This window comes from Apus apus, chromosome 8 (genome assembly GCF_020740795.1).
Source record: "Apus apus isolate bApuApu2 chromosome 8, bApuApu2.pri.cur, whole genome shotgun sequence".
NCBI classification, from domain to species: Eukaryota; Metazoa; Chordata; class Aves; order Apodiformes; family Apodidae; genus Apus; species Apus apus.
The window spans coordinates 10,053,141-10,078,284 of NC_067289.1; the positions used below are offsets into that span (position 1 = coordinate 10,053,141).

The 25,144-nt window shown below is 38.4% G+C and overlaps 1 protein-coding gene across 1 annotated transcript in view; it reads right to left on the reverse strand.

The window, feature by feature from the left end:
* The window catches only part of COL4A4 (collagen type IV alpha 4 chain), a 63,388-nt gene that overhangs the window by 14,983 nt on the left and 23,261 nt on the right, over positions 1-25,144 (reverse strand). Inside the window, exons 13-36 of the mRNA XM_051626504.1 lie at positions 24,784-24,837; positions 23,493-23,552; positions 22,828-22,872; positions 21,780-21,833; positions 18,168-18,237; positions 17,038-17,142; positions 16,303-16,467; positions 15,659-15,751; positions 15,168-15,331; positions 13,338-13,410; positions 11,955-12,061; positions 11,329-11,512; positions 10,526-10,594; positions 9,275-9,379; positions 8,560-8,778; positions 7,512-7,673; positions 6,706-6,876; positions 5,710-5,853; positions 5,016-5,123; positions 4,600-4,778; positions 3,402-3,465; positions 1,818-1,892; positions 1,245-1,352; positions 811-918 (exon numbers count right to left, since the gene is read on the reverse strand). Of these exons, the coding sequence (XP_051482464.1) occupies positions 811-918; positions 1,245-1,352; positions 1,818-1,892; positions 3,402-3,465; positions 4,600-4,778; positions 5,016-5,123; positions 5,710-5,853; positions 6,706-6,876; positions 7,512-7,673; positions 8,560-8,778; positions 9,275-9,379; positions 10,526-10,594; positions 11,329-11,512; positions 11,955-12,061; positions 13,338-13,410; positions 15,168-15,331; positions 15,659-15,751; positions 16,303-16,467; positions 17,038-17,142; positions 18,168-18,237; positions 21,780-21,833; positions 22,828-22,872; positions 23,493-23,552; positions 24,784-24,837 (2,686 nt within the window). The remainder of the gene's footprint in view (positions 1-810; positions 919-1,244; positions 1,353-1,817; positions 1,893-3,401; positions 3,466-4,599; positions 4,779-5,015; positions 5,124-5,709; positions 5,854-6,705; positions 6,877-7,511; positions 7,674-8,559; positions 8,779-9,274; positions 9,380-10,525; positions 10,595-11,328; positions 11,513-11,954; positions 12,062-13,337; positions 13,411-15,167; positions 15,332-15,658; positions 15,752-16,302; positions 16,468-17,037; positions 17,143-18,167; positions 18,238-21,779; positions 21,834-22,827; positions 22,873-23,492; positions 23,553-24,783; positions 24,838-25,144) is intronic.

Genomic DNA, 25,144 nt, shown 5'->3' on the forward strand with positions numbered 1-25,144 from the left:
TGTTACTTTACTATGATTTCTGTTTTATGGGTCACTGATAGTAGTATTCTTGTCCAGGAACTGGTTATGAAGCACACTATAACAGAGAGGATGCAAAGTACATAGTTGATACCTTTCTTTGTGAAGTATTAATGTAACTTACAATTTCAATATATCATTCTGAGTATAGTAAAAGTCAATCATGTTGTTCAACAAAACAAATGTATAGATGAACTGCTGTTCAATCTAAACACAATAATCATTTTGAGAAGCATAAATTAGGATTTGGAAAAAACATCTCTATATTCAATCCACCAAAAATCATTTTTTGAAGGAAAAAACAAACACCCACAACAAAGTTTAGACTTACGTGGGGAAGAAAAGAACAGTTTCCCACACCAACCCAAGTTATCTTACTACAGTTTGTTAAATCAAATTTGTAAGGAAAAAAGCAGTCAGTAGCAGTCAGATGGTTTTGTAGAGTAACAGTGGCACTCCATGGTGAAAAGGTAGAAGACAGCATAATTGAAGTGGAAGTGAAACATCCGAATTACTGCAAACTCCTTTTCTTTATTAACTTCTGTCAGTTACATCAGCTGAACCAGAATCTGCTTCTACCTTCCTTACTCATTTTTGATTGTAGCCCAATTTTCTGAGGTTGAAATTTTGTTACTTTCCAAAGGTGATGGGAACTAGTTTAATTAATCTAGTTGTTTAAGAGGATACAGAACCAAAATTATGCTCACAAGCCTTTTCTGTTTTCACTACTTAGAGGGTATTTATGTCTGGTGCCTTTACCTTACCAGTAGAGCTGCACTGTGTAGTGTTTACCTTTTCTGCCTTGGGGTCCAGGTAATCCTTGCAATCCTGGAGGTCCCAGAATTCCATGTTTCCCTTTTTCTCCAGGTTCTCCTGGCAATCCCTGAGGACCTGTAGCTCCTGAGAGTGGGGGAAAAAATAATCTGTGAAGATGAAAATCTATTAAACTGATTTTTTTTTTTCCTTCATGCTGTGTGACACGCTGCATCAATCAGAGGTACCTGAATGTGTCTGGGAATGTATGAAGAACTGATGGATCTTGCTCTCCAAGATTGAGCAGACTACTGATGCTGTCTACAGGTACTGAAATAGCTTTCAGTACAAGCCTTCACATGATCTCAGATTTCTTTAGCCTCCTCCACAGAGGTTTCTCCTCAGCTGCAATTTCCTGTTCCATATCACTTATGAGCTGTTACATGGCACTTTTAAAAAAATGTTGGCATTACCTGGAAGTCCAGGTATTCCTGGGTATCCAGGGTCACCCTTGGATCCTGGTCTTCCAGGTTGCCCTTGGATACCTGGTGAACCCTTTTCTCCTGGGAATCCACAAAGTCCTTGGAAAAAAAAATAAAATTAAAAAAATCTAGCATTTATTTGTTTTAAGTTCCCTGTTCAACTCTTTATAAGTTTAAAAATTTTAAAAGATCAGGAAAGGGTTTCTGGAGTAAAAAAAGGATTTTATTAATACACTTCAGATCCTTGTATCTCTTTATTAGCAAGGAATTATAGTGATCTCTCTGGTGATACCTGAGAGAACAGAAACTGCTAGCAAGATATAGGCAGGCTAGGTTTTATTCTGGCAAGTATGTTCATTGGTGCTCTACTAAGACAACAGCAGACTCTACCTCCCAGCTTCATGCTAGCCACATTGCATGTTGCCATGCCTCTCAGTCCCTGGGCTTATAACTGTAGAGAGTATCACCAAATAGGCACAGGAAATGGAGCACTCTCTCCACTTACAGAACTTAAGAGAAACCAAGTTCTTAAGTCCAGTTTTTTCTTTAATCAGACAGAGGTACCTGGTGATCCTGGATCTCCGGGAGGCCCTTTTCGACCATGCCTACCAAGCAGAGGAGTTGGGTCACCTGTCTTGCCTGTTGAGTTACAATGACTTTAATTTCATACAAGTATACTTTTCATCCATAAAAAACAAAGGTGGACAATGTTGTAAGATCAGAGCATTTACTCATAGATATTAACAGCTATAAAAGACTCAGAGAACACAGAATGAAAAAAGCTTTGGCACATAAAATTATCTGCCAGCTCAGCCCATCTTGACGTACTAACTCACTCAGTTTATGTTTAGTGTGACTCCTGGCAGAATTCAAGTACATTTACCATAATGAAAAAAGCCCATCCCACCTCCCAAATCATGGGAACTTTCCCACTACTGACAGCAAATACTGAAAATAAAAGATGTTGTATAAATTCCCTAGGACACTTTATTAAACAAAAAGAACTCCTTAGGTTTGTGAGGCTGTGCAAAATCAATACAGCTTGAGTCTATTTACTTAGTAAAGATCTTTCAGGGAATATCTGGGGATACTAAGCCAGCACACCTTCTTTCTGTCTGTGCTGAAATTCCTGTTTATCACAATCAATAATTCCAAGCAATTTCACCTTTGTACAAATGTCTGACCTTTTCCTACCTATTCATGCTGTCTCCAGCTGCACTGTCTGTTTTTGCTGGGAAGAGTTAAAAGGAAATACAGAGTTCAAGTGCTGCTAGAAATTCCCTGCCATAGCAATCCCCACATTTACTGGCTATTTCCTACTTTAGTTTTAAGGATAACTTTTCCAGTAAGTTTGTTTTCAAGTGTTTTCTTTATACTGAGTATTGGTCTTTACTTTTATTGAGCGAATATAATCTCTGGCTGAGCAGGTCTTGAATTTTTGAAGGAATGGCAAATGTAACTGAGAAAATAATTTCTCCTTTCCCCTTAATGTTTTTTTTCCAGGCAATGGTTTAATTTTGTTATTAGTAATGAAATTCTGCTTCAATTAAATTTGGAATATCATGGATGACACCATTTAGTGTTTTTTTGAAACACTTTTTAAAACGTTAAATATTATAGATATCTTTTCAGAGTAATCTCTACCTATGTAAAAAACAGTGTGAAACTTTATTTTTAACTGAATAATTTTGCATATGTGGGCATGAACTCTGCCTGATTTGTTATATTACACTTTCAGAAGTTCCAAGAATTCAGAAATCGTAGTGTGGAAAACACTAGAAAATAAGTGATATAAAAGAAATTCTAAATTATGTTGGAATACTTTAGAAACTCTGTATGTGTAATACAATACTATAATACCATAAATGGTTGCATTTTCTTTCTCTCTGATTTGGTAAATTTTCCAGATCCATAAGAGTGGATTTTTGTGTTTGTCTTCCAAATTAGTAAATCCTGTTTTCTAAGGAATACATTAAAGTGCAAATTTTGCCTTCAGGTAAGTCAGATGACTTTCTAATTACATTAATGTTTTTAAAATTTGCACTTCTGACTTGTTTTTCCTTTTCTAGTGAGTACTCACCACTATCAGAGCATATACTTCCTAACAATATTATTCTTTTCAAAATCATGTTGATACAAACTCATTACCTTTAGATCCTTTTGGGCCAGTCAGTCCTGGATTTCCAGGGATTCCTGGTGAGCCAATGTCCCCCTGATATTTTGAAAAACAAAAATAAAAATGTTTGTTGTATGATGTGTAGCAGGACTGATGTATAAGAGCATTTGGTTCCCTTACCACTGGTAAACAGACCAGCAATCAATATTGAATTGCGAAACTCTGTCTTAAGCGCAACTGAGCTTTGTTGCTTGTCTAACACTGACCATTAACACTTCCAAGAAACTGTAGGTTAGACTTGCTTATAATTCTGAATTTTTGCTCTTATAGTCAATGCTAACTCTTGGCTTGAACAGCTTAAACTTCCCACAGATGGCTTGAGTAATTTGATTTAAAAGGTACCATAAATATGTACCAAATATTGTTGTATGTTATGCAAAATCTACTATAAACATTAACCAGAAATATTTTGTGAGGTAACAGTACAAATGTGAAGATTTCTTTATTTTGCCCTTTGAATAATGACCTATAATCAGCAAAGCACAGATTATCTCTTCACAGAAATATAAGAAAAGACAAGCCAAAAAAAGATATGTTCATTTACCCAAGAAACAGTTGTGCTTTATGCTTTGTGTAATCTTACTACCTGTCCACTTAGCATACAAGCCAGGGAAGAATTTTTACTATATATCTGTATGATGTATGTGCTGGTCTGTTGTTCTTGAGCTCTATTCCTTGTCTGGGTTCTGTTTGGTACAAGTTGACAGTATGGGCACAGAAAACTTCTCTCTTAGCTTGGCTGCTCCACGTAGCATAACATGAAGCAGCAGCTAGATAATTCATTCCATACTTGTGCTGCTGCTGTGGTATGATCTCTGCAGGAAGTGAGTTGTCAATCTGTTCTTAAGGATCATGTTAAAGACTTGCTGGTGTGTCCAGTTTGTCCCCCCCCTAATTAGTGCAGTGTGGCCTGGACTTCCACCAAGTGGCAACGTAACAGAATTACAACATACAGCCAGAGGAGAGGCCCTTTGACTACAGTTCCTGCTAAAATGTAATGAAAGCGTTGAAGTGTTGCTTTAAGGAATTTACCTTTCCTATTATACTGACAGTCTCTTCTCTGGAGAAACATCTAATGGGTAGGTACAGTAGAAGTACCCTTCATCATATTTCTTGGAGGATGGAGACAATGGCAAAGTCCAGCACATTTCATTACCACTTTCAGTTTACCTGGTCACCTGGTTGTCCTTGAAAACCTGTAATTCCTCTAGAGCCCTTAGGTCCTGGGAAACCCTGTGGTCCTGGAAACCCCATCAGTCCAGTGTCACCATGGTCACCTGGCAGTCCTGGGACACCACTCTTTCCTGGAAATCCCGGAGTGCCTCTGAAACCAGTATTGCCTTTTTCACCTGAAGTTAATTGCACAACAAGACAATGACCAATGTAGTCAAGCCATTATCTGACACTTATTTTGAATATGGCTTTGCCTGCATGCTTTGTGTATTGCCTTAATAATTGTCCAAAGAAATCAGCCTGCTAGTGGAAGGATCTATAAACACAATAAGGCTGCTGGATGATACTGCAGCTAGGAGTGATGGATACCAGAGGAGTGTGTGGGTATGCAGGGCTTTATTTTATGAACTTACCTTTTTCACCTCTAATTCCGTTCTCACCAGGAAACCCTGGATCCCCCTTTTGTCCTTTCTCAAGACGGATGCTAATGTAGCCACTGTCTCCTGGAGGCCCTTTTTCACCTTTGAACCAAACATATGAAATATAAGTACATTCTCAATTGTTTCAGCAGGCTCACTGCTAACAGAATTTATTATCCTTCTCTTGCTCTTAGTTAATTCAGTAGTAACACAGGTGATGTTAAATCAGAATTATTCCCTGCTTGTCTGGAACATGAAAGATGGCAATTTTATTGTCCACTCCAGTGCATTGTCTGTGATTGCACCCTGGGGATGGTTGTTCTCCTTCCTGTATTAATACTTAGAGATATTTTTTTTCATGTGTGTTTTTCATAGATTGTAGAACAGAGAAAAGTGATGAAAACTTGAAAAATCAAAAGTTTCAGATGTGTTCAGGACAAAATTCAAGGTAGGTTTGTTTAAGTGATCTTAGTGTTTGATTTAGTGTAAATGCACCGATTGATCTGAGAGGAATTTGTTTTTCTTTTTCATTATGCATTCGTAACTGAGGTGTCTGTATTTAGTACCTCTGAAAACAGAAGTGAATATATTCCTATAACAAGAAGAAAAAGTAACTATATTAACACAGTAGTAACAAAACCAAACATAGCAGTAACATAACTACAGAGTGAAGTGGATTTTTACAAACCTTTTATTCCCATATCCCCACATTCTCCACTAGGTCCAGGTGGACCCATTTTTCCTTCTTCACCTTTTACACCAGAGATTCCCATTGGGCCTTGTGTTCCTGGAAATCCTGGCAATCCCTGGGGTCCTTGAATCCCTTTGCCTCCTGGTAATATTAAATGCTTTATTTACACATTCAGTCTGCTATGCTGTTGCTGCCATATTCTAAGGAAGAGTATAAAGCAAAAGGCAGGAAGTTTAGAAGGACTCCTTAGGAAATCAGTGAAGCCAGAGCTGGAGCATGGCTTCATACCAAGATCAAACTTGTCTTGAAATCCAGATTGCCTTGAAGCATGCAAACATCTTCCCTTTCCCTGCTGCCACCTCCTGGATATTTAGGCTGCACTTACTGCTAAAGCAGCTATCCCCAAGGCATCTTAAATACAGTGTGTTACCTAAGACACCACCTGTTTTTGCCTGTAGCTACTGGAAATCACGACTCCTGCTGTCCAGATGACAGACACGGGGCAATAGGATTTTGGTATAGTTACTCAGACTGTTTGCCCATTAGCCAGTGATGATCTAGGACCAAGATCACATTTTTTATAAGTATTAGACATAATGTGAAGCTATTTCTCCACTTACTCATCAGCATACCATCAGATGGCATCAGTAAAGGAGACAGTCTGGATGTAATAAAAAGTATACTGTATCTATTATAGCATATTTAACAACAGCCTATTACAAATAGGGAATAATACATGGAAATATGTTGGTGTTGTAAAATAACTAATGCACCAGGATGCAACGAGATGCATCAAGCTACTTCCATCCCTTTGGTTTTATGAAAAGAAAGCAAAGGGATGCTATTGTTGCTGCCTCGACCCTGCTGCAGGGTCTTAGTCTTGAAGCTGGAAGAGCAAGAAAAGTGCAAAGTCCTTCCTAGCTTGAGCAGTAGAAATAACTCCGTCTACAAGCAAAGTTATAGCTGAGGTGGTTTGCAAGATATTTAACATACCTGTTTGTCCTGGGAAACCAGGTGGTCCTTTACTGCCTGGAAGCCCTGGAAGTCCTTGGGAGCCTGGAGGACCTGGCGGACCTTGGGAGCCAGGAGATCCTTTGATACCTTTGATGCCGGGTGGCCCAGCTAGGCCCCTGTCTCCTCTCTGACCTTTAAAGCCTGGTAAGCCTGAGAAAAAGATACTTAATTTATGTATGTAAATGGAAGAAAAGTGTTCAGTATCTGTATCTAAAAAAGTAGAAAGTGATAGATTTTGGTATAAGTGTGAATATCATCAACCATGGCAAAACTTGGAAACTTTGCTATGATGCTGGCGTGTCTACTCTGTCTACAGTTTTCACCTGAATGTTTACTTTCTTGTATTTCTTCTGTGAGAGATATAGCAGTAGAAGTGTCTTCTGAAAAAACTCTGATAATTAGTAAATAATTTGACACATATGTCTTCTAGCTCTCCCTAAATAACACTTCCATTTAAACATAAGGATGATTAAAGTATCACAGTAGGGACAGGAGCCTTGGTTAAGTTACACAGCACAACAAAATAAGAGAACTCTTTTTATTACCTGACAGCAAACAGACTGATTTATCCAGTTGAGGAACAGTATGGGAGAGGAAGGAGAGTTGAGATACATCTGAGATGCACACTATACATTCCTATACATACAAAACAATGTACACCCCCACCAAAGAACAGCCCCCATAGAAATATTTGTCATGCCAGCCACAAAAATAATGTGATTAAGTCTGCTAGAAAAGGTGCACAAAGCTTAGAGCTGTGAGGCAACCTGATGGGTGTTGTGTACCTTGAGGTCCTGGCAAGCCTGTGACACCTCTGCGTCCTGGTGGCCCTGGTACGCCTGTGTCACATGGTGGGCCAGGGAAGCCTGGACAGCCTGGTGCTCCTATATCACCTTCTGGGCCTCTAAAACCTTTGACACCTGGAAATCCTGGGGTACCAGGCTGTCCTGGAAAAAAACCCCAAACAAACACATTGGAAAATGTTTTCTTTACATTACTCACCAACCCTCAGAATTCCTAACTCTACTTTTTAAATATACATGGTCAGTTTGTGTAATATCTTATCCTCTAGTGTTTGCAAAGTTTGGAAAACTGATGCTTTTCTGCAATTTAGAGCTGGCTTTTGTGGGAAGCTTCTTTAAGGAACAAATACAAATTGAACTCTCAACTATAGGTAAGGATGACTTTATGGTACAAACCAGTAGCTCCTGATGCACCGGCTACCCAGCACTGGGGTCAGTTCTATAGGTGTTCCCTGCACAAAAAGGGTGTGTGTGTCTGCTTAGGGACAGGCAAAAGGAAGACCTATGAAAAGGCAGAGCAGTATCTGCAAGAGGTGGGAAGGAATTGGCACTGCTGAGACATCTGTCTGCTGCAACCAGCAAATCTCCCCTGCAGAAATGAGGAGCGTAGTGCCCAAGATATTGAGGATTGTATCATGGAAATCTGGGCAAAGAAATTCACTCCTCTCTCCCTGAGTATTCTCTTACCTTTTGCCAGTCTCTTCAGATTAGAGTAAGCAGCATGAGGCAGGGACTGTCTGTGTGGTGGAGCAGGAGGCCCAAAGCACAGATGGGCACGAGGCAGCAAGTAACAGTACTAAGAACAGGAAGCTGCACAGTTACTCCATACACTGGGGAAAGGTATCTCTCCCTCCCTGTAGTCCAGGTCTCCTCACATGGCTGATCAACCTTAACTATAAAAATAGGGTGTACCATTCACCACCACCATGATGGATCCAGGTAAAAGTGAGTTTTATCTGAATCTGGACAGACTTTCCTAAGATTTTCTCCTTTCAACACATGGAAATGCTTCATAAAAGCTGGCTCATACCTCGAAGTCCAGGAATCCCTGGATCACCCCTTGCTCCTTGTGCCCCAGGGGGTCCTGGTAGTCCCCTGTTGCCTGAGATTCCTGGAGGACCATATGTAGTATCACCTGGAACACCTTTCAGACCATCCATGCCAGGTGGACCTGGAGGGCCATGTTTACCATCAACTGTAGATCCTCTTTCGCCTTCATCGCCAGGATCACCAACTTTGCCCCGAAAGCCTGTTGATATGATTTTTAAATTTGAATAGCTGTTGTTTTTTTCCAAAACTGTTGAATATTATAATGCACATTTAACCAGAATTAAATTATCACTCTGCAAAGAAAAATATAATACATTAAATGTCAGGTTTTTTGTTTACAACTAGTGATACATGAGAATTGAAGGAGGTAATTATTCCTGTGGGAAGTGACTACTTTTCTTTGAGACAGAATCTATCTTGTGTACTGTAACTCTTGTCCAGGTCAGTCTCTTTTCTAAAATTGTATTCATTATTCACAGTTTTCTGAGAGTATTTCCTCTCTGGACACTGAACTTTGGGTTATTGCAGCACCTGTAATGCTTGAGGAAAGAATGGGAAACTGGTAAAGATTGTTCTTCCATTAGCTTTCATGAAATGTGTTTCCTATTCTGTTCTACTGTGGAAGCTTCCTTACATACATGTGTGAATTACAGCTTGACCAGCAGGTCTCCTGGATTAAGAAAAGCACAATTCACCTTCTGGCCCAGGGATTCCTGCTCCTGGCCTGCCTCGATAGCCTTTTTGTCCATCAAAGCCGTTTGGTCCAGGACGACCGGGGAGTCCTTTCAAACCCTTTGGTCCTGGAAAAAGAAACTATGTAAAAAAACTGACAGAGCTCTAAAATTTGTGACCTAAGGAAGCAGTAATGTGTCTTTATCCCATAGCAAATCTGTGCTTTGAACAGAAGTGGATTTCATTTGTTTCTGAAATTTTGGGCAAAAGCCACCACACAAGTCACAACCAAATGTGTGGCTGCTGGTTTTCTAAATGGACTTCTTCCCTAATCTGTAAACTACAGAAACTGCAAATCACCAGAGTAAATAAGTTTTTAAAAATCTCCTATAATGTTTTAATGTTACAGAACAACAATATTAACCTAATGATTGACCAACTCAAATTGTTGTATTATCCTGTGTTACAGGCTGCTTCTGGAATGTTGCAGATGAGCTCAATCCCTGTTCTTTCATGTCTATAAATTTTAGCTACCACCCACAATACTGATGCTGGGGAGCTGCATAATACCATACTAAGAAGCTTGCAAATCCAGTATGTCCATTTGTTCTGATCAGGGTTTTCTGGTGTATTTCAAGTGTTTTGCAGATGATAATAAGAAACATTTTGTCAGTTCCTGGATGACTTAATTGAATTTAAATTAAGTTGAACAAGTTGAAGTAATGGTAATAAGTATTCAAATTTTAGGGCTCAATTGCAACTGCCATGAGCATAGAAATTACAGACTTGTTTTAGAAATTACAGACTTGCAGCATATCTTGCCTTGCAGCCCTTTTTTTTCCCTGGTATCCAGATGCACATATTCTAGATCTTATCTGACTCAATCTGTATCTTTTATAGACTCTCTCATGCATTTTAATTGAGCTAGGACAGTGTTTCAAGCTACCTTTATTTAGCCATTTCCATGATGCAGCCCACACACCTTTTGATAATGCAAACTGCAATTGTTCTTGGTTCTGTTAGGTAATGTGTATTTGTAGTTTTACACTTAGAGACATGTCTCTGTTGAAAAACTAGAATAGTGTCTCTTTGAGCAACCTGGTCTGGTGGGACGTGCCCCTGCCCATGCAGGGGGGGTGGAACTACATGATCTTTAAGGTCCCTTCTGACCCAAACCATTCTATGATTTTTAGGATAGCTTCTTTTTTTAAATTATAATCTTCTTAAAACACCATTTCAATTAAAACCAAAAATTCTCCCGTCTGTCAACATACCTTGAACACCTTTATAACCTGGAGGACCTGGATTTCCAGGGTATGGTACTGTAATGAAGACAGTCTCACCTGAAGCCAGAGGGAGAAAAAAGCTGACCTGTTTGTTTTGAGAATAAATGGAGTCTGAAAATTTACTGTAGTATTTCTGTGGAAGTAATCAACCAGCTGTGCAAAGCTAAAGAGAAGGGACTGCTTATGTTCATTATTTCTGTATTAAGGTTTGAAGAATCTTAAAATATACTTTTGACACCTATTTTGTATTGAATCTCAGTAATTATTCTAATTGTTGTAAGGCAGTTGTGTTCTGTAGAAACAGGTATTTTTTTAACTTACAGCAGAAATTTGTCTTTACAATTGTCTTGTTGCAAGAAAGAAGTTATCTTTTTATCTCAATTTTGTGTATGTTTCTGGTTCATACATATTGCTATTAGTGTAGATCTTTGAGGAATTTTTATAACCGAAAGAACAGTCCAAGCCTTAAGTACTAATTGTGTTTTCCTGCTCCTTCAAATTGCCTTGCAAATCTTTACACTCAGGTGTGCTCTTCACTCCAGGAAATGATGCCTCTGAGGGTGTGCAAGTGGCCCTTTGCAGGCTTAAGGCTCCTAGCAATTCATACCCTCACTAGTGCCTGCTGCTTAACTGCTGACAGTGTTGTACCTCTCAGTGGCCATAATTTCACATGACCCACTGAGCTTGCCAAAATTGATTTTCACTATAAATTAATAGCACTGTATATAATACATGTGAAACTGTAATGGATGCTACCAATCATGGCTCTTCATGTGAACATTGAAAATTACCTTTCTGGCCTTTTGTGCCAGGTGGTCCAACACTGCCAGCATCACCAAAGTCTCCAGGGCTACCTCTGAGTCCTGGAGGGCCAGGAAGCCCCAGACCAGGTAATCCTATCTGTCCTTTTACCCCAGGAAGTCCTGGGACCCCAGGAAACCCTTTATCACCCGGCAATGATAGTCCAGCATCACCCTAAAGGAAATAAAATGTTTATAAGACGTGACAAGACAGAATTTCTTACCTCTGTTTGAGTATAGAAAGCTGTGTTAAAGAACTCTTCTGCAATTGAGTGACTACAAGGATCACGATAGTTTTAAATATTCAAAGACAACAGGACAAAGGATAGGATCTTGTTGAATTTTTCTTCCTGATCCCATAACATTGGCACACAGTATATGCAGAAATTACATTCAGGAATACCAAAATAAACAGTAATACTTCCAAGGAAATAATTTTTCAACACATACAAACTATGATTTTTTTTTTTTTAATCAAGGCTAACATAAAATTATAAAACTGATTAATCTGTGGGAATGTGAGATGAAATAGTATTTTTTATTAAGTAGCTAGCTCTTTCATAAGTCAATATATTAACTGAAATGGAAAAAAAATTATCTGAGAAAGTCAAACATACCTCAGCTCCTTTTTCCCCATGCAATCCTAGTTCCCCATCTCTGCCATCATTACCTCTTTGGCCTGGAAATCCTGGAACTCCAGTAGGACCTCTTTCTCCTTTTATTCCTTAAAACAATGTTTAAAAAATGAAGTATAATATTTTCAGTACATTTCGTTTTTATTTTGTGCAGATGTGCAGAAGAATCAGGTCCATGGCTGAGTAACTATTCATCATATTGGTATAAATTCCAGTTCTTGAATTCACATTTCCTTAATGAGATTTTTTAGGCTTAGGAAGGCAGTGTGGTGTTAGGACACCTCATGAAACAACTTGGTTTCTCTGCAGACATATTTACAAGCACCACAAGAATGTGGCTTTTGTTCCTGCTACATACAGAGTGAAACATTTTGCTATTTAAATTAGTCAGTTTTATTCTTTGTTTCAGTGAAATCAGGATGTAGCAGTGGCACATGATGCAGAATATTTACATTAATATTCCCTAAAGTTTTTCTTTTTTAAACCCTAGGTTTCTCTTGCAGTGATATTAATCACAATGTAATTTTTTGCATAAAGGACAAAAAAACTTCTAACTCATTTTGCTGTGTCAATAAATCCTTTGAAAATAAACAGCAAATGTTTTGCCCTGCTCCAACATCTGTAAACAAACACAAGCATCCAAAGCAAAGATAACTTTTCATGAATAAGATGGACAATGTTTTTTTTCTGAATAATTAGTTTAGCTTTTCTAACTAAGCTTTGCCATCAGATTGCTGTAATTTGTTGTTCTGTTTCTTTTGCTTTTGCAAATCACAACCATAATTGTGGAGAGGTTTTGATCTATTTATTTTTTAAAATTTCAGTTGTACAAATGGTGCCCTATTTTTTCTCTTCAATACTTGGTGAAGAGTAATTTTTAGAAATAGGAGCAGGAGGCTGAATAGCCATTGAGACTTTCAGTTTTTCCCAAGAAGAATGTTGGTAGTTTAAGTTGTGATAGCAGCTGGAATACCAGCATAGGACACTGTAGGAGGTAGCTTCTTTACAAGACTCTTTCTTCATGCTTTCACAATAATTGTATTCTGCTTGGTCTTTGCTATACACACCTTTCTGTAAGACCTTAAATGTCGATCATATGACATGAAAAGTTGTTTGTTAATGGTAATAGCAAGCTGTTAACTGTTTTATGGCTCATCTATAGAGTAAAAATCACAATCTTGTGTTGAGCAATAAGAAAATTAACAAGCTGGTACCAGGAAAGCAGTTTGGGTATACATGACCTCTAAGCTTCAGTAACTTACTAAATAATTACTTTATTCAAGAGTAGATTAATATGGTTTTCTCACACTATTGCCTGGGCACTGTATAAGGAACAAAAAGGTGAATGATAAAATGTGTGTTTACCTTTTATTCTAATTCTTCCTGTATCACCCTTTTCTCCTTTTTCACCATGTGGTCCAGGAGATCCAGGTGTCCCCTTGCCATTGGAAGAAAAAAAAAAAAGTCATCTCCAGCAAGGAATCAATGATAGAATCTGGGGAAAATGAGATACCTATCTCTTGCTCTTGCATTGTTTTCCCAAACCCAGACCAATTAAAGTACCATGCCAAAAGGAAAGACTTGTCTCTTTTGATGTCTAAAAGAGGTGTGTGAAAGGCACCTGGCCTTTTCAGCCTGATTCTGCCAAATGCACCGATACACAGCTGGAAGAAATGGTAATGCTAGAAGAATCATGTCCAGGTCTGTATAGAGCTGTGGCTGTAAATGCAAGAATATTAAGATGCACACAATTAACAAACTCTTCCCACTGTAGATTTCAACGGATAATCTACTTGGGCTACAGAGGAAGGGAATCTCCAGGGTGCTGTGACTGCTGGATGAGGCTTTTCTCCCAGAGGTGAACACAGCAGTAGGTAAGTGATGCTTTTTTGCTGAGTGAAAGGCCATAAAGCTGTCAATAAAAAAAAATTATATACATCCAGTTAGGTACCTGCTGTTGTTGGAAGAATCAACGACTTGACAGGTTTAGAGTGGAAACAAAGTACTTCTGTATATTTTAATGCTGATTTATGCTCTCAGCTTTCCATGCAGAGTGCAGTTTGCATATCATCATTGGTGAGGGTCTGTTCTTCCAACAGAGCATGTGGGTAAATGTATTTTACCATGTGAAATTTACACAAGTAAAAGGCTACAAAGGCCAATAAACTGAACCAGTTTCCTTGTTATCTTGAGGAACTTGAAATTCTTACATCATAAAGAAGCTATTCAAGCAAATAAAAGGTCTATTTTGATGGCTATAGTAATTTTTCCTTCTAAGAGCTATTAAATCAAGGGCAAAATTTTTATTCCACTTCAGCTTCATTCTCAATATCGATGCATGGACTGATCCTGTGGAGAACAAACTTTGTGTAGTGACTGAAGTTGGGAGATTATAAAGTAATATGTAGCAGCAAAGGGATAAACACCAACAAATAGCAATGCCCTTCAGACTCTCTGGGAGTGACAGTCTGTTTATGCTCAGAATGCATCATAAAATAAAGTAAGCATATCAAATAAATTAAGCCTTTCAATTAATTTATAAAAAAGGAATAAGGAAAATTACTTGAAAAGCCTGAATAAAATAAATGGCTACTTTTTCTTCAGGCCACCTCCCCACCCCAGGTGATTGTTTAATCATAGAATTCATCTGGACCTGCTAACATAATGCAATTCTTTGTCTTGAAGGTTTTGCTGGAAGTGCTTTCCTTAGAAATATCTGAAAATTCCTTTTCAATGGAGCAATTTGTGCACCTACAATATTTTCAAGAAAAATAATGGGTATTCAAAACTTAAAGTAAAACCATGTCAAAGCAAAACAAGATAAACATGCACCCACTTTCTTAAGCCTTCTGACCACCCCAAAAACACAGCATGGAATTCTGTCCCTCAGTTTAAAACTGTGCCCACTGTTGCATGGGAAATCAGGTAAAAGCTAATGAAATGCATCCTCCAACAAGACTGTAAGAAGCAAAAGTAGATACAACTTTTAGATAGTTTTCCAAGTTTCTTCCACTGCTTCTCCTCCACTCTACCCTGCATGGCAGGTCATCCAACAACAATTATTTTTAATTTATATTTATACTTATTTATTATATTTTCTTATAATATAAACAATAATATTTGTTTAAATAAATAAAATACATTTAGATTTTTTAATTTAAATATTATTTACTGAAGCTCATGAAATCTACTCACAGGGAGGCCTGGTGAGCCCATTGCACCAGATAAGCCTGGATCGCCCTTTTCTCCATGTCTTCCAGGATATCCCATTTGTCCTTTCTTTCCTTGAGTACCTGGAGGTCCTTGAATACCACGGGCACCAGGAGGACCAGCACTACATGAGCAGAGGCCTTGATTTCCTACGTGAGTGCATCAAAATTACACTGAAACAGTTGCAAATTAATACACATAAAAAAATAACACTGTTCTGTTTATTTATTTGTGTGACTAGTGCACAGACCATTTTTTCTCACTATGGCCTTCAAAGGAGTGAAACCATCAGTCTCTTTTATGTTGCTGAATAACTGCTGCACTGACATGACTCTACTGACATTGAAGCCCCTGCATCAACATTCCATTTAACTCATGATTTTGATGGGCCTTATCCTCAAAGTTACCATAAACTTGCAAACTTAGGTCTGATGTATCTCTCCAAGGTCTCATTGCTTCTATCCAGGCATGCTTACCTTTTTCTCCTTTTTCACCTTTTTTTCCTGGAAGGCCTGTCTGACCTTTTGCTCCAGGTTCTCCAGGGATTCCTCTCTCTGTACAGATTATACCTTTGAAAAAAATCGCACAACCAGGTTAAATCAGGTTGTCTGTTTCCACAGCTCAGGTGATCTGTTCTCCTCTCCCTCATCTTGTTATCCTCACATGGAAGGCTGGAGAGCTTACAAACTAATTCACAAATCGTTGTTTTTATATCATACTACAAGAATCAGTTTTGCTAGAGTTGATGCTGACAGGGTTTCTTCATTGCCATTACTTCCTTTTTCCACTGTAGAATGTTATGACTCATTTCTTTGCTAAAAGATTCTGAGGTGGGTTTCCTCCCCACTTTGCTGTGTTTTTAACTTTGAGCGATATATTTTTACAGACAATTTTAATATATGCCACTTTGTGGGTTTAAATCACCCAGAAAATGGTGCAAACATTGACATTTCATTGACTGACCACTAATAGGACAAACTTGCTTTCTACATCACATGTAAAGTTGGATGTATCTGCCAAAATGCACTTTTCACCTCTGTTTTTTTAGGACTGATGTAGGCAATTAATCTGTTAATATGCAGGCTTATATTCTTGCCACATAAATTGTTGTTGAACCTACTGGGTAGTCCAGGTAAGCCTTGTCTTCCTGGCCTCCCTGGTAGGCCTGGTGGTCCAGGAAATCCAGGTCTTCCTGGGATTGATTCACCTGCTCCAGGAATACCAGGGTCACCTTGAAAACCTTGAGGTCCTGGTGCCCCACTTACTCCTGGCAGGCCAGGCAGACCTGTAAAGAAAATAATGGTATATGGCCTACATAGCATCACTGTAGTGATTACTACAATGTATTAAGGAGGATATTACAGACCACTAAGTACCATCTTGAAGAAGAGCTTCTATATAACAAAGACTTAAATCTAAAATTCTAGGTTTTCCAGGATTCTAAAGCCTCCTGGCTTTAGACCTTTAAATGCTGCTTTACCTCCTTACCATTATCTTATTTTCAGACATCCCAGTTAATCTAGTTCCTTATACAGACCAAAATCATCCTTATCACCTTCCTTTTGAACCTCTTTGAGATGGAGAATAGAGGTTTTGAGCACAGCACTCCAGATGCAGGCATATCATGGTTTTACAGTGCATGGTAGCATTGTGTTAATAATCCCTAATATTCTGTTTGTACTATTTGGGGGTTTTTTTGGCCATGGATTACTGAGCTAGTATTTTTTACCTCTTTGTAGAGGTAAAGTCAAAAAGTCAAGTTGGTGACTTGCTGATGCAAGAGAAAAGGCCAGATTTATTTTAGCTGCTTTCTCTCATGCTGCACAGTTCATATTTTATCCTGTACTTCACTTACTCATTCCATCCTCTCCTGGTCTTCCTAGCAGGCCTGCAGGACCAATTGGTCCAACTGACCCGGTATCACCAGCAGGACCTGGAAATCCAGGATCTCCTCGTGCACCTACACAGAATTATAAAAACACGTGAACACCTTAAGCAGTTGACAGCTTAAACCTAAATTAAACTGCAATAGAAATCATAATTTGGGAACTACAAAAAAGTAAAATACAGGAACTTGTTTTGTCTATGAAATATTTTAAAATGTGAAATGATTTAATTTTAAGGTGGGAGGATTTGGTTACTTTTCTACGGATTCCTGCCCATTTTGTGGGCACATGTTTTAGCCTTAATCACTCCACAGTATCGTATCTTTGTGCTACATATTGCAGAACACAGAAGTGTTTGCCCAAAATAAACACGTGTAGCACTTAAAATACATCTCATATTGTGCCTGTTTGTCAGGGCACATCAGGAGGTTATTTCAGGATCATCGTGAGAAGTTCTCTTAAAATGTTCTTATAATACAAGTTCCCCAAGAGTAGGATGACAAAACAAATCCCTTCAAGGCAGCCAGCTTGGCTGTCCCCTACTGACTCCTGCTATGAAGTAAGAATCCCACACACTTTTTCACCAACTAGATGATAAAAATCCAGCCTGAGGTCTAGGTAGGAAGGTAATAAGACTGATAGGTATTCTGCTGGGAGTACAAGTTCCAGGATTTCACCCCTGCTATGCAATAGGAAGCTTAATTGTAGTCTAAATTCTGTGTTGTGGCAATTCTGAAACAAGTAGTTATAAATTCAAATGGGAATGCCAGTTTTTTTATTTGCCATTCATTATCAAGCCCAGGCTTATTTTTCGTAGCTTTTTCCTAAACATGCTTAAATCCACTAACTAGGGATAGTCCTACAGATCTAGCTGTGACTGAATGCATAAAGTGAACATTTCCAGCAAACATTTAATCTGAAACTTGTATGTTTAACGGAGTTCCAGTAAAATCAGTGAGACATAAACAAACACAGAATGTGGCCATGAGGAAGATATTTTATGATCCTGTCCCCTGAATCCCTGGTGATCACTTTTAAACACCTCAGCAAAGTAGGTCCTACACACTTTGTGCGGCAGAAAGGTGAAACTAGTGATAACCTTTCATAGGAAGCAGCGGAGTTCCAACAGCTCCAGGAGGACCTGGGGGCCCTTTGTCTCCTGGATCCCCCTGTAAGAGTCCAACAATAACTTTTACTGGCAGATACAAATATGCAGTGTGCTAGCACGTAACTGAAAATTGCAACAGTTGTGGGGTATGGTAGGGTTGTGAGGCAAATCATGTAGGAAACTCAATTTTGACACTTTATAGCATTTAAAACCAGGCAACGAGACTTAACATTATTTTTTTCAGGTTATCAGTGACTAAAGGTCACTGGTAAAATACCTATTGCACATGTCTATTTGACTTCAGAATTTGTGACTTCTGTATTTGATTTCACTTATGTATGTATTGTAAAGAGGAATCAATTACAGTGAATCAGTACCCTATTTAATTGAGATATTTTGATTTAACATCCATGCTGTAATTATTTGCCTTAAAATACTATACCAGAATTTGCAAATTACTTCTATGATGACATTAGCATTAAGAAAAGAGGTTTCACAGTCTGGCAGATACTACTGATGGTTGACAGACTTAAAGTTCTTACAAGAAGTTTAAAAATCAGCATCAGAGAAACAAAAGTACTTACTAACGGCAAGGAAAATCACTTCTGCTTGGAGGATTTCTAAATTAGCTTGGATTTTGATATTTAGAATTGCAAGCGAAGTGGACTTTAGAGAAGTCTTGTGTGTGGCAAATTGTATTAGACTTTTTGCTTTGTAGATTAAGAATCAACCCTGTTCTCTGCAGCAAATGGGAAATGCAAAAAGAATGTGTATGTGGGAACTGCGTAGTGAGGCTGCATTCCTGGGACTGGAGTTCAGGGCCTTTAGGACAGACAAGCAGAACTGGGACTGCAACACTGGGTACCAATTCTTACAGAAGTGAAAACAAGGAGCCTGTACTTCCCTCTGGGCTTTTTAAAAAAGTGTTATCTCTACCATATTTAAACAGTTCTGGAGCTGCTGTCCTCTTGTTCTGTTGTCTGGCTATTTTAAGCAGCAATGTAAATTTGTCTTCCTTAATGACATAGAAGAGTCTTCTGGGTGGCAGGAAAGAAAAAAACAAACCTAGCAGTTTTCCTCCTTTGGTAAACTTACAAAGTATGCTGAGATTGAAAATTAATTTCATGATGATAAAAGTACCAAGGATTTGTACAACAGATGGATATAGCCCAAGTCTTATGTGATTCTCATGCTGATTTTAAAATGACACTGTCAGAACACAAGAATGAATTAGACAGTCAATTAGCCAAGGTCCAAAATTTCAGTTCCTTGCATCACCTTAACTGACAAATTTCAGTGGTGCTCTCTGGAAATCTCTGTCTTTAGGCTGTTACATCTTATGCCCCTCTCTGAAAAATCTCCATGAGGATGGAGTATTCTCAGGTGGTGTTTTAAACCTGTTCTTGTTCCTCCAGTTTATGTGGTTTTTAGCAGATTATAAGCAACACGTGGTGAGGCCAGATGAACAGTTGATGCAGAATAGATAAATTTGCACTTTTCAGGAATAAAACAAATATGCACATCAGTGTGAATACTTTTTTAACAATACAACACTTAAGGTTTGATTCTAGTTTTGGAAAGTAAAGGACTGTAATGATCTTTCTGTTACTAAATAAGACATAAAATGTTTCTAATTAGTATCTTAATTGTTGTGAGGCTGCTAATGAGCAAATGGCAGAAAAATGAAAATCCATGGACAATTCCCCCCCCCCGGCTATGACTACATAAATGAAATCTTGGCTGAAGAAGTTGATCTAACACTCTCCTGGCAGTCACTTGAAACAAGTAAGCCTGTAAGTAAAACAAATGTTTTTATTGTACTTTTACTAATTTATTCCATATGCTTGTCATTTGCCATTTGTAAACCTGCTTCTTGAGAACTTGTTTGTTGCTTTTTATTTGTCTGCTTTCAACTGTTTCTTTAGCTGTTTCCTAACTTGCCATAAGTAGTATCAGTCACAGCTTATTTCCTTTTCTCATCACAGATCATGGAAACTGTGTTCCAATCTTTACTGTCAATTTGTAACTGAGGTGATTTTTGCTAAAATCTCAAGTGTCATTCCTCTGATTTCACAGGTGCAACTAATTGTGCTTTAAGGAGTTAGTGCAGTTTTCCAAAAAGATTATTTCAGAGGGAAGTAAACACTCCTTGACTTCTATATTTCAGAATATTTAAAGCCATGTTTGTTAGTGTCACAATATTTGCAGTTTGGCTTTTTCCTCTTTACTATGATGATAACTTTTATGATAAGCTTTTTCAACTCTGCTGTCTCTACTGATGAGCCTGACACCCACCTTCTTTGCTGCAGCATTTCACTCATCCTCTAGCTTGTACACCGCTGACCACTGGTACCCTACCCCAGTGACTCCCTAGAGCTCTTCCCTGGCCAGACTCACTGCTGCTTTGCTCCTTCTAGAGTAGCATCCAGAACTGGTTTTTCATTTTGAATGAATCTGCTACACTGCTTCAGCAGTAGCTTCTTTTTTTTCATAGACAATAGAATAGTTTCCCTTCATTCAAGTTTTTGTTGTCAGTTAGATTTACAATATAATCGTCTGTTCTGCAGCCTGAAGGAGATAATTCCATTAATTTATATTCTGAAATGTCACTAGACTGGCACCTGGGTCTTCTGAAATGGTATTAACCATCTCTTCCATGCTTTTCAGATGAATATTCATGCTGTTCAGATGAATATCTGCATCCAGTTCTGGGCTCCACAGTTCAAGAGAAACAAGGAGCTACTGGAGAGAGTCCAGAGGAGGGTGACGAAGATGACTGGGGGATTGGAGCATCTCCCTTATGAGGAGAGGCTGAAAGAGCTGGGACTCTTTAGCCTGGAGATGAGAAGGCTGAAGGGAGACCTTATCAATGTATACAAGTATCTAAAGGGGGGGTGCAAGGAAGATGGAGACAGGCTCTTCTCAGAGGTATCCAGTGTCAGAATGAGAGGAAATGGGTACAAGTTGGAACACAGGAAGTTCCATTTAAATATAAGGAAAATCTTCTTTACAGTGAGGGTGAGGGAGCACTGGAACAGGCTGCCCAGGGGGTTGTGGAGTCTCCATCTCTGGAGATACTAAAAACCTGCCTGGATACAGTCCTGTGTAAAGTGCTCTAGGTTATCCTACTTCAGTGGGAGAGTTGGACTAGATGATCTCTAAAGGTCCCTTCCAACTCCAGTGATTCTGTGATATTCTCCTCTTTCACTGCTTAGTTTCCCAGATATCACACCTACACATTAAGGTAACGTTACTTAAATAGTAGGTTTCTTTACATAGCATATGTCTCTAGGAAATGCAGCTCATTCATTAATTAGGCAGGTATACTGGTATAGGGTAAAGGTAACTGCATTTGGGATTAACCAATGCCTGTGGTATGCACAATGGAAATCCCACTGTCATATGCATCAAGCAGGAAAGTTTACTTACATTGTTATTTACTATCATTGCATTGAGTAACTCTGACTATCATGAAAACAGTAAATCTTAAAAGTAATTATGACTGCACAAAAGGCAATGGTCTGATGAGCAGGTGCATTTGGAAGGAATCATTAGCATTTACAGAGAGGAGCATGTGTCTGCATTGTTTGGTAGCTTTTTTACCTGTACCCCCGGATAGCCAGGTTGTCCAGGAAAACCAGCAAATCCCATTTCCCCCTGGAAAGGGTCACACAAACATCATTTGATTAATCCATTAAGATATTAATATAAGTAATTGTACAAAAAAACCCAAACACAAACCCAACCAGTAAGGCGGTCACACAATACTGTTATGTAATAACAGCATCTGCAGTTTGTTTTAGAAAATGCACTGGGTTTGTTGAAGGGATGTCATGTTTCACAGAATCTTTTCTGTTAACCTGGTGATACATGTTGGTTTTCTTTGGATAGTGGTCAGCAGATTCAGTGTAGCTGGGGCACAGAACTAGCTGGAATACATACCAGAAGACTCTAATAGACTATCTGCTTAATACAGCTTAAATGGGTTTGCTGCCTGCTGAATTATCCTCTTAAACTACCACTGTATGGAAAGCAGCTGCATACCAGCTGCTCTTCTCCTTTTATGATCTACTAATATACTCATCCACCCAGTATTCAAACTCTTTAGGTAGGCAGTAGTAAAAACCAGAGTAAAAGTAATTTTGCAGATAGAGCAGTCATCTGGAATGTAACTCTAGATACAACTATCTGTACTTTAATGTAATTTATGAATAGTATGATCTTTACTTTAACTACCTTTAAAAATGAGCTGGAGAGAAGAGATAGGAAAAACAGCAAGATATAGATCTATATACCAACATCTGTTCTGTACAAGCATATAACACAAAATTACAAAAACAATGCTACCATGGCAACTAAAGTTACTGTGCTGTGTAACCTCTATCATACTATATATACATCCACTGGCTTTTCCTCCTGCTTGCAACTTCACATTCCATCAGCCAATTTCAGCCAAATGTATGAGTGTGGCAGAAATTGAAAGACAAAGGGTTCATATGACTTCTGTGGCAACAGGTAGCAGGAGAAAAAGGAAGGAATGCAATGTTGGCTATTAAGTATGTGGAAATTCCAAATCTGCACAAATCCACGTAAACCCAAATATCACTGATCCCACTATTCAGGGAACTGCTTATACTTCATGTCTTCTTACCTTCATTCCAGGAAAACCTGCACGTCCATAAGAACCAGGAATACCCTGATTAAAGCAAATAAAATATGAGCTAAAACAGTAAAAGCTTATAAAAAATTTCACCTATTCAGAATTGCTGAGCAGTTAATGTTCCGTAGATATTTATTACTTGGGATATTTCCCAGTAATAGTATTGTTCAGAATTGCTGAGAAGCTAATAATCCTTACATAGTTATTACTTGGGATATTTCCCAAAAAAATTTACAAAGTTTTTGCAAAATTCTTTTTATGAGAGATGGGCATGAATTTGAACTGGTTTTACTTTGAACTGGTTTTACTTTGATCCCAAAGTAAACCAGACAGGTCTTCACAGACAGGCAGGTACGGAATACATGAATATCACTGTGTTAGTACTGTGCTGCTCCACAGAAGTTTGTGCAGCTCTAAATATTTAGAGGATAACCCTACAGATTTACTTTCTTTTCAAGGACAGAATGTCTGTATGAACTTCTGTTTAAGTCTGAGTCAGGGTGAGTGTCAGGGCAGGACTTCAAAGTATTATATACAGAAAGCATGGTAGATTAGTTTTAGAAATACTCCATTATCTTCCATGGAAATGCAAACCTAAACTGCCAAATATATAATTAACCTAATTTGTGAAGTAATTTCTTTTGCAACTTCCTTACCCTCAATCCAGGGAATCCAGGAATGCCTTTTTCACCCTTTTCTCCTCTCCCAGGTATACCCTGGAGCATTCAAAACAGCTTGTTTAAACAGGATGCTCAGTGAAGTTTGCCATAAATTTTACTTTTTGTGCGAGTTAATTAAGTTATGTATGTATTAGGTTGATGGTTCTTGTTCACTTCCTAGGCTCAGTCACTGGGGCTTCCTTCACACAGCACTACTGACAGTGCCTGTGCACCTGCACTTATTCAAGGAACCTGCCTGGGTCTCCACTCCCATGTTTGGTTGTATTTTTTAAGTTCTAGGTACCTCTTGGGCTGCATCAGTCAGTCTCTCAATTTCTCATTCCTGCTTATAGCTGATAAATGTACTATTATCTACATGGACAGCTAGTGCTGGAACAAGCATATAAAGCCCATCTCTTTCAAAGCAAATCTGATATAAAATGACCGGTTCTGTCTCCTTTTCCAGTGCTAAGTAACAATGGTCCTTTTATGATGGGACATGAATCTCTCCAAAAGTGCTAGACTTAGAACTCATAAATGTGTGATGTTCAGGCTTCTTGTTTCTTTTTTTGTGCCTACAAAGCTAAATAAGTTTTAAACATAAACTAGGCACATTCTTTTGTACTCAATCATATTCTGTTTTTTCTCAGATCAGGTTATTTCCTGCCTGTGGATTGTTCTCCAAATCTATCAACAGTTAAGATTAGAATCCTATTTGTGGGTTCTTCTGCTGAGCATCTGGGAACTCCTAACTAGTACACCAATGTTTAAAATAATTATGCTGAGATAAAGAAAAGCTAAAATAGGTTGCAAATAGCAACTCTTTCTCCAAACAGGTGGTTCTGCCTTCTATAGTCCTCAGGATACCCATAATGTGAAGTTAAAGTCTCTCCCCAATATACTTAGGAAAACATGTATCATGCCCCATTAAGAACACCTACAGGTCTTCTTTGTTTCTAAAAAAAACCCAATACAAAACAAAGGAAACCACTGTGTTTTTATTTTCTTCACAGTTCCAGTCTGTTACGTGTCAGTGGCTTAACTGGAAACAACACTGACCTTTCACTAGCAGGCAACATTCAGTAGGTGTGTATAGAACATTCAGGTTTTCCAAAGGGTTTTGAAATATTTTTGCTTTTACACTGATTTTAGTGGTGATTCAATTTCACAGTGTAAATGCTGCTCTTTCTTCCATCACCTTGTCCTTTAAATGATGAACTTAATAACCACAGAAGGACTTTGCTAGCACCATGAAAATAATAAAAGAAAAAAGAATGACATTACTTACTTTGGGTCCACGTGGCCCTCTATATCCTGTTACCCCAGGTAGTCCTTTTTGGCCCTACAGATAAAAGGGAAGTATTTGTGTATATTAATATGCAGGACATGCCTATGTGCTGTTTAACTTTTTTAAATCCTGTTCTGAATTACAACTGTTAAATAGCATTTGCTTAAGCACTGGGCCTGTTCCTCTAGGTGTAGCAGGTAGAAGAAAAGACAATTATGTACTGATTTTTATTTCTTTTAACACTGTGAAACCAGCATAATGCCTGTAGAGTGAGATAGATTTATTGTTTCCCTTGTATGGTCCCTGATTAGTTCTGCTAATCAGAGTTTTGTTCCTGCAAACATGCATGACAGTAGTTCTT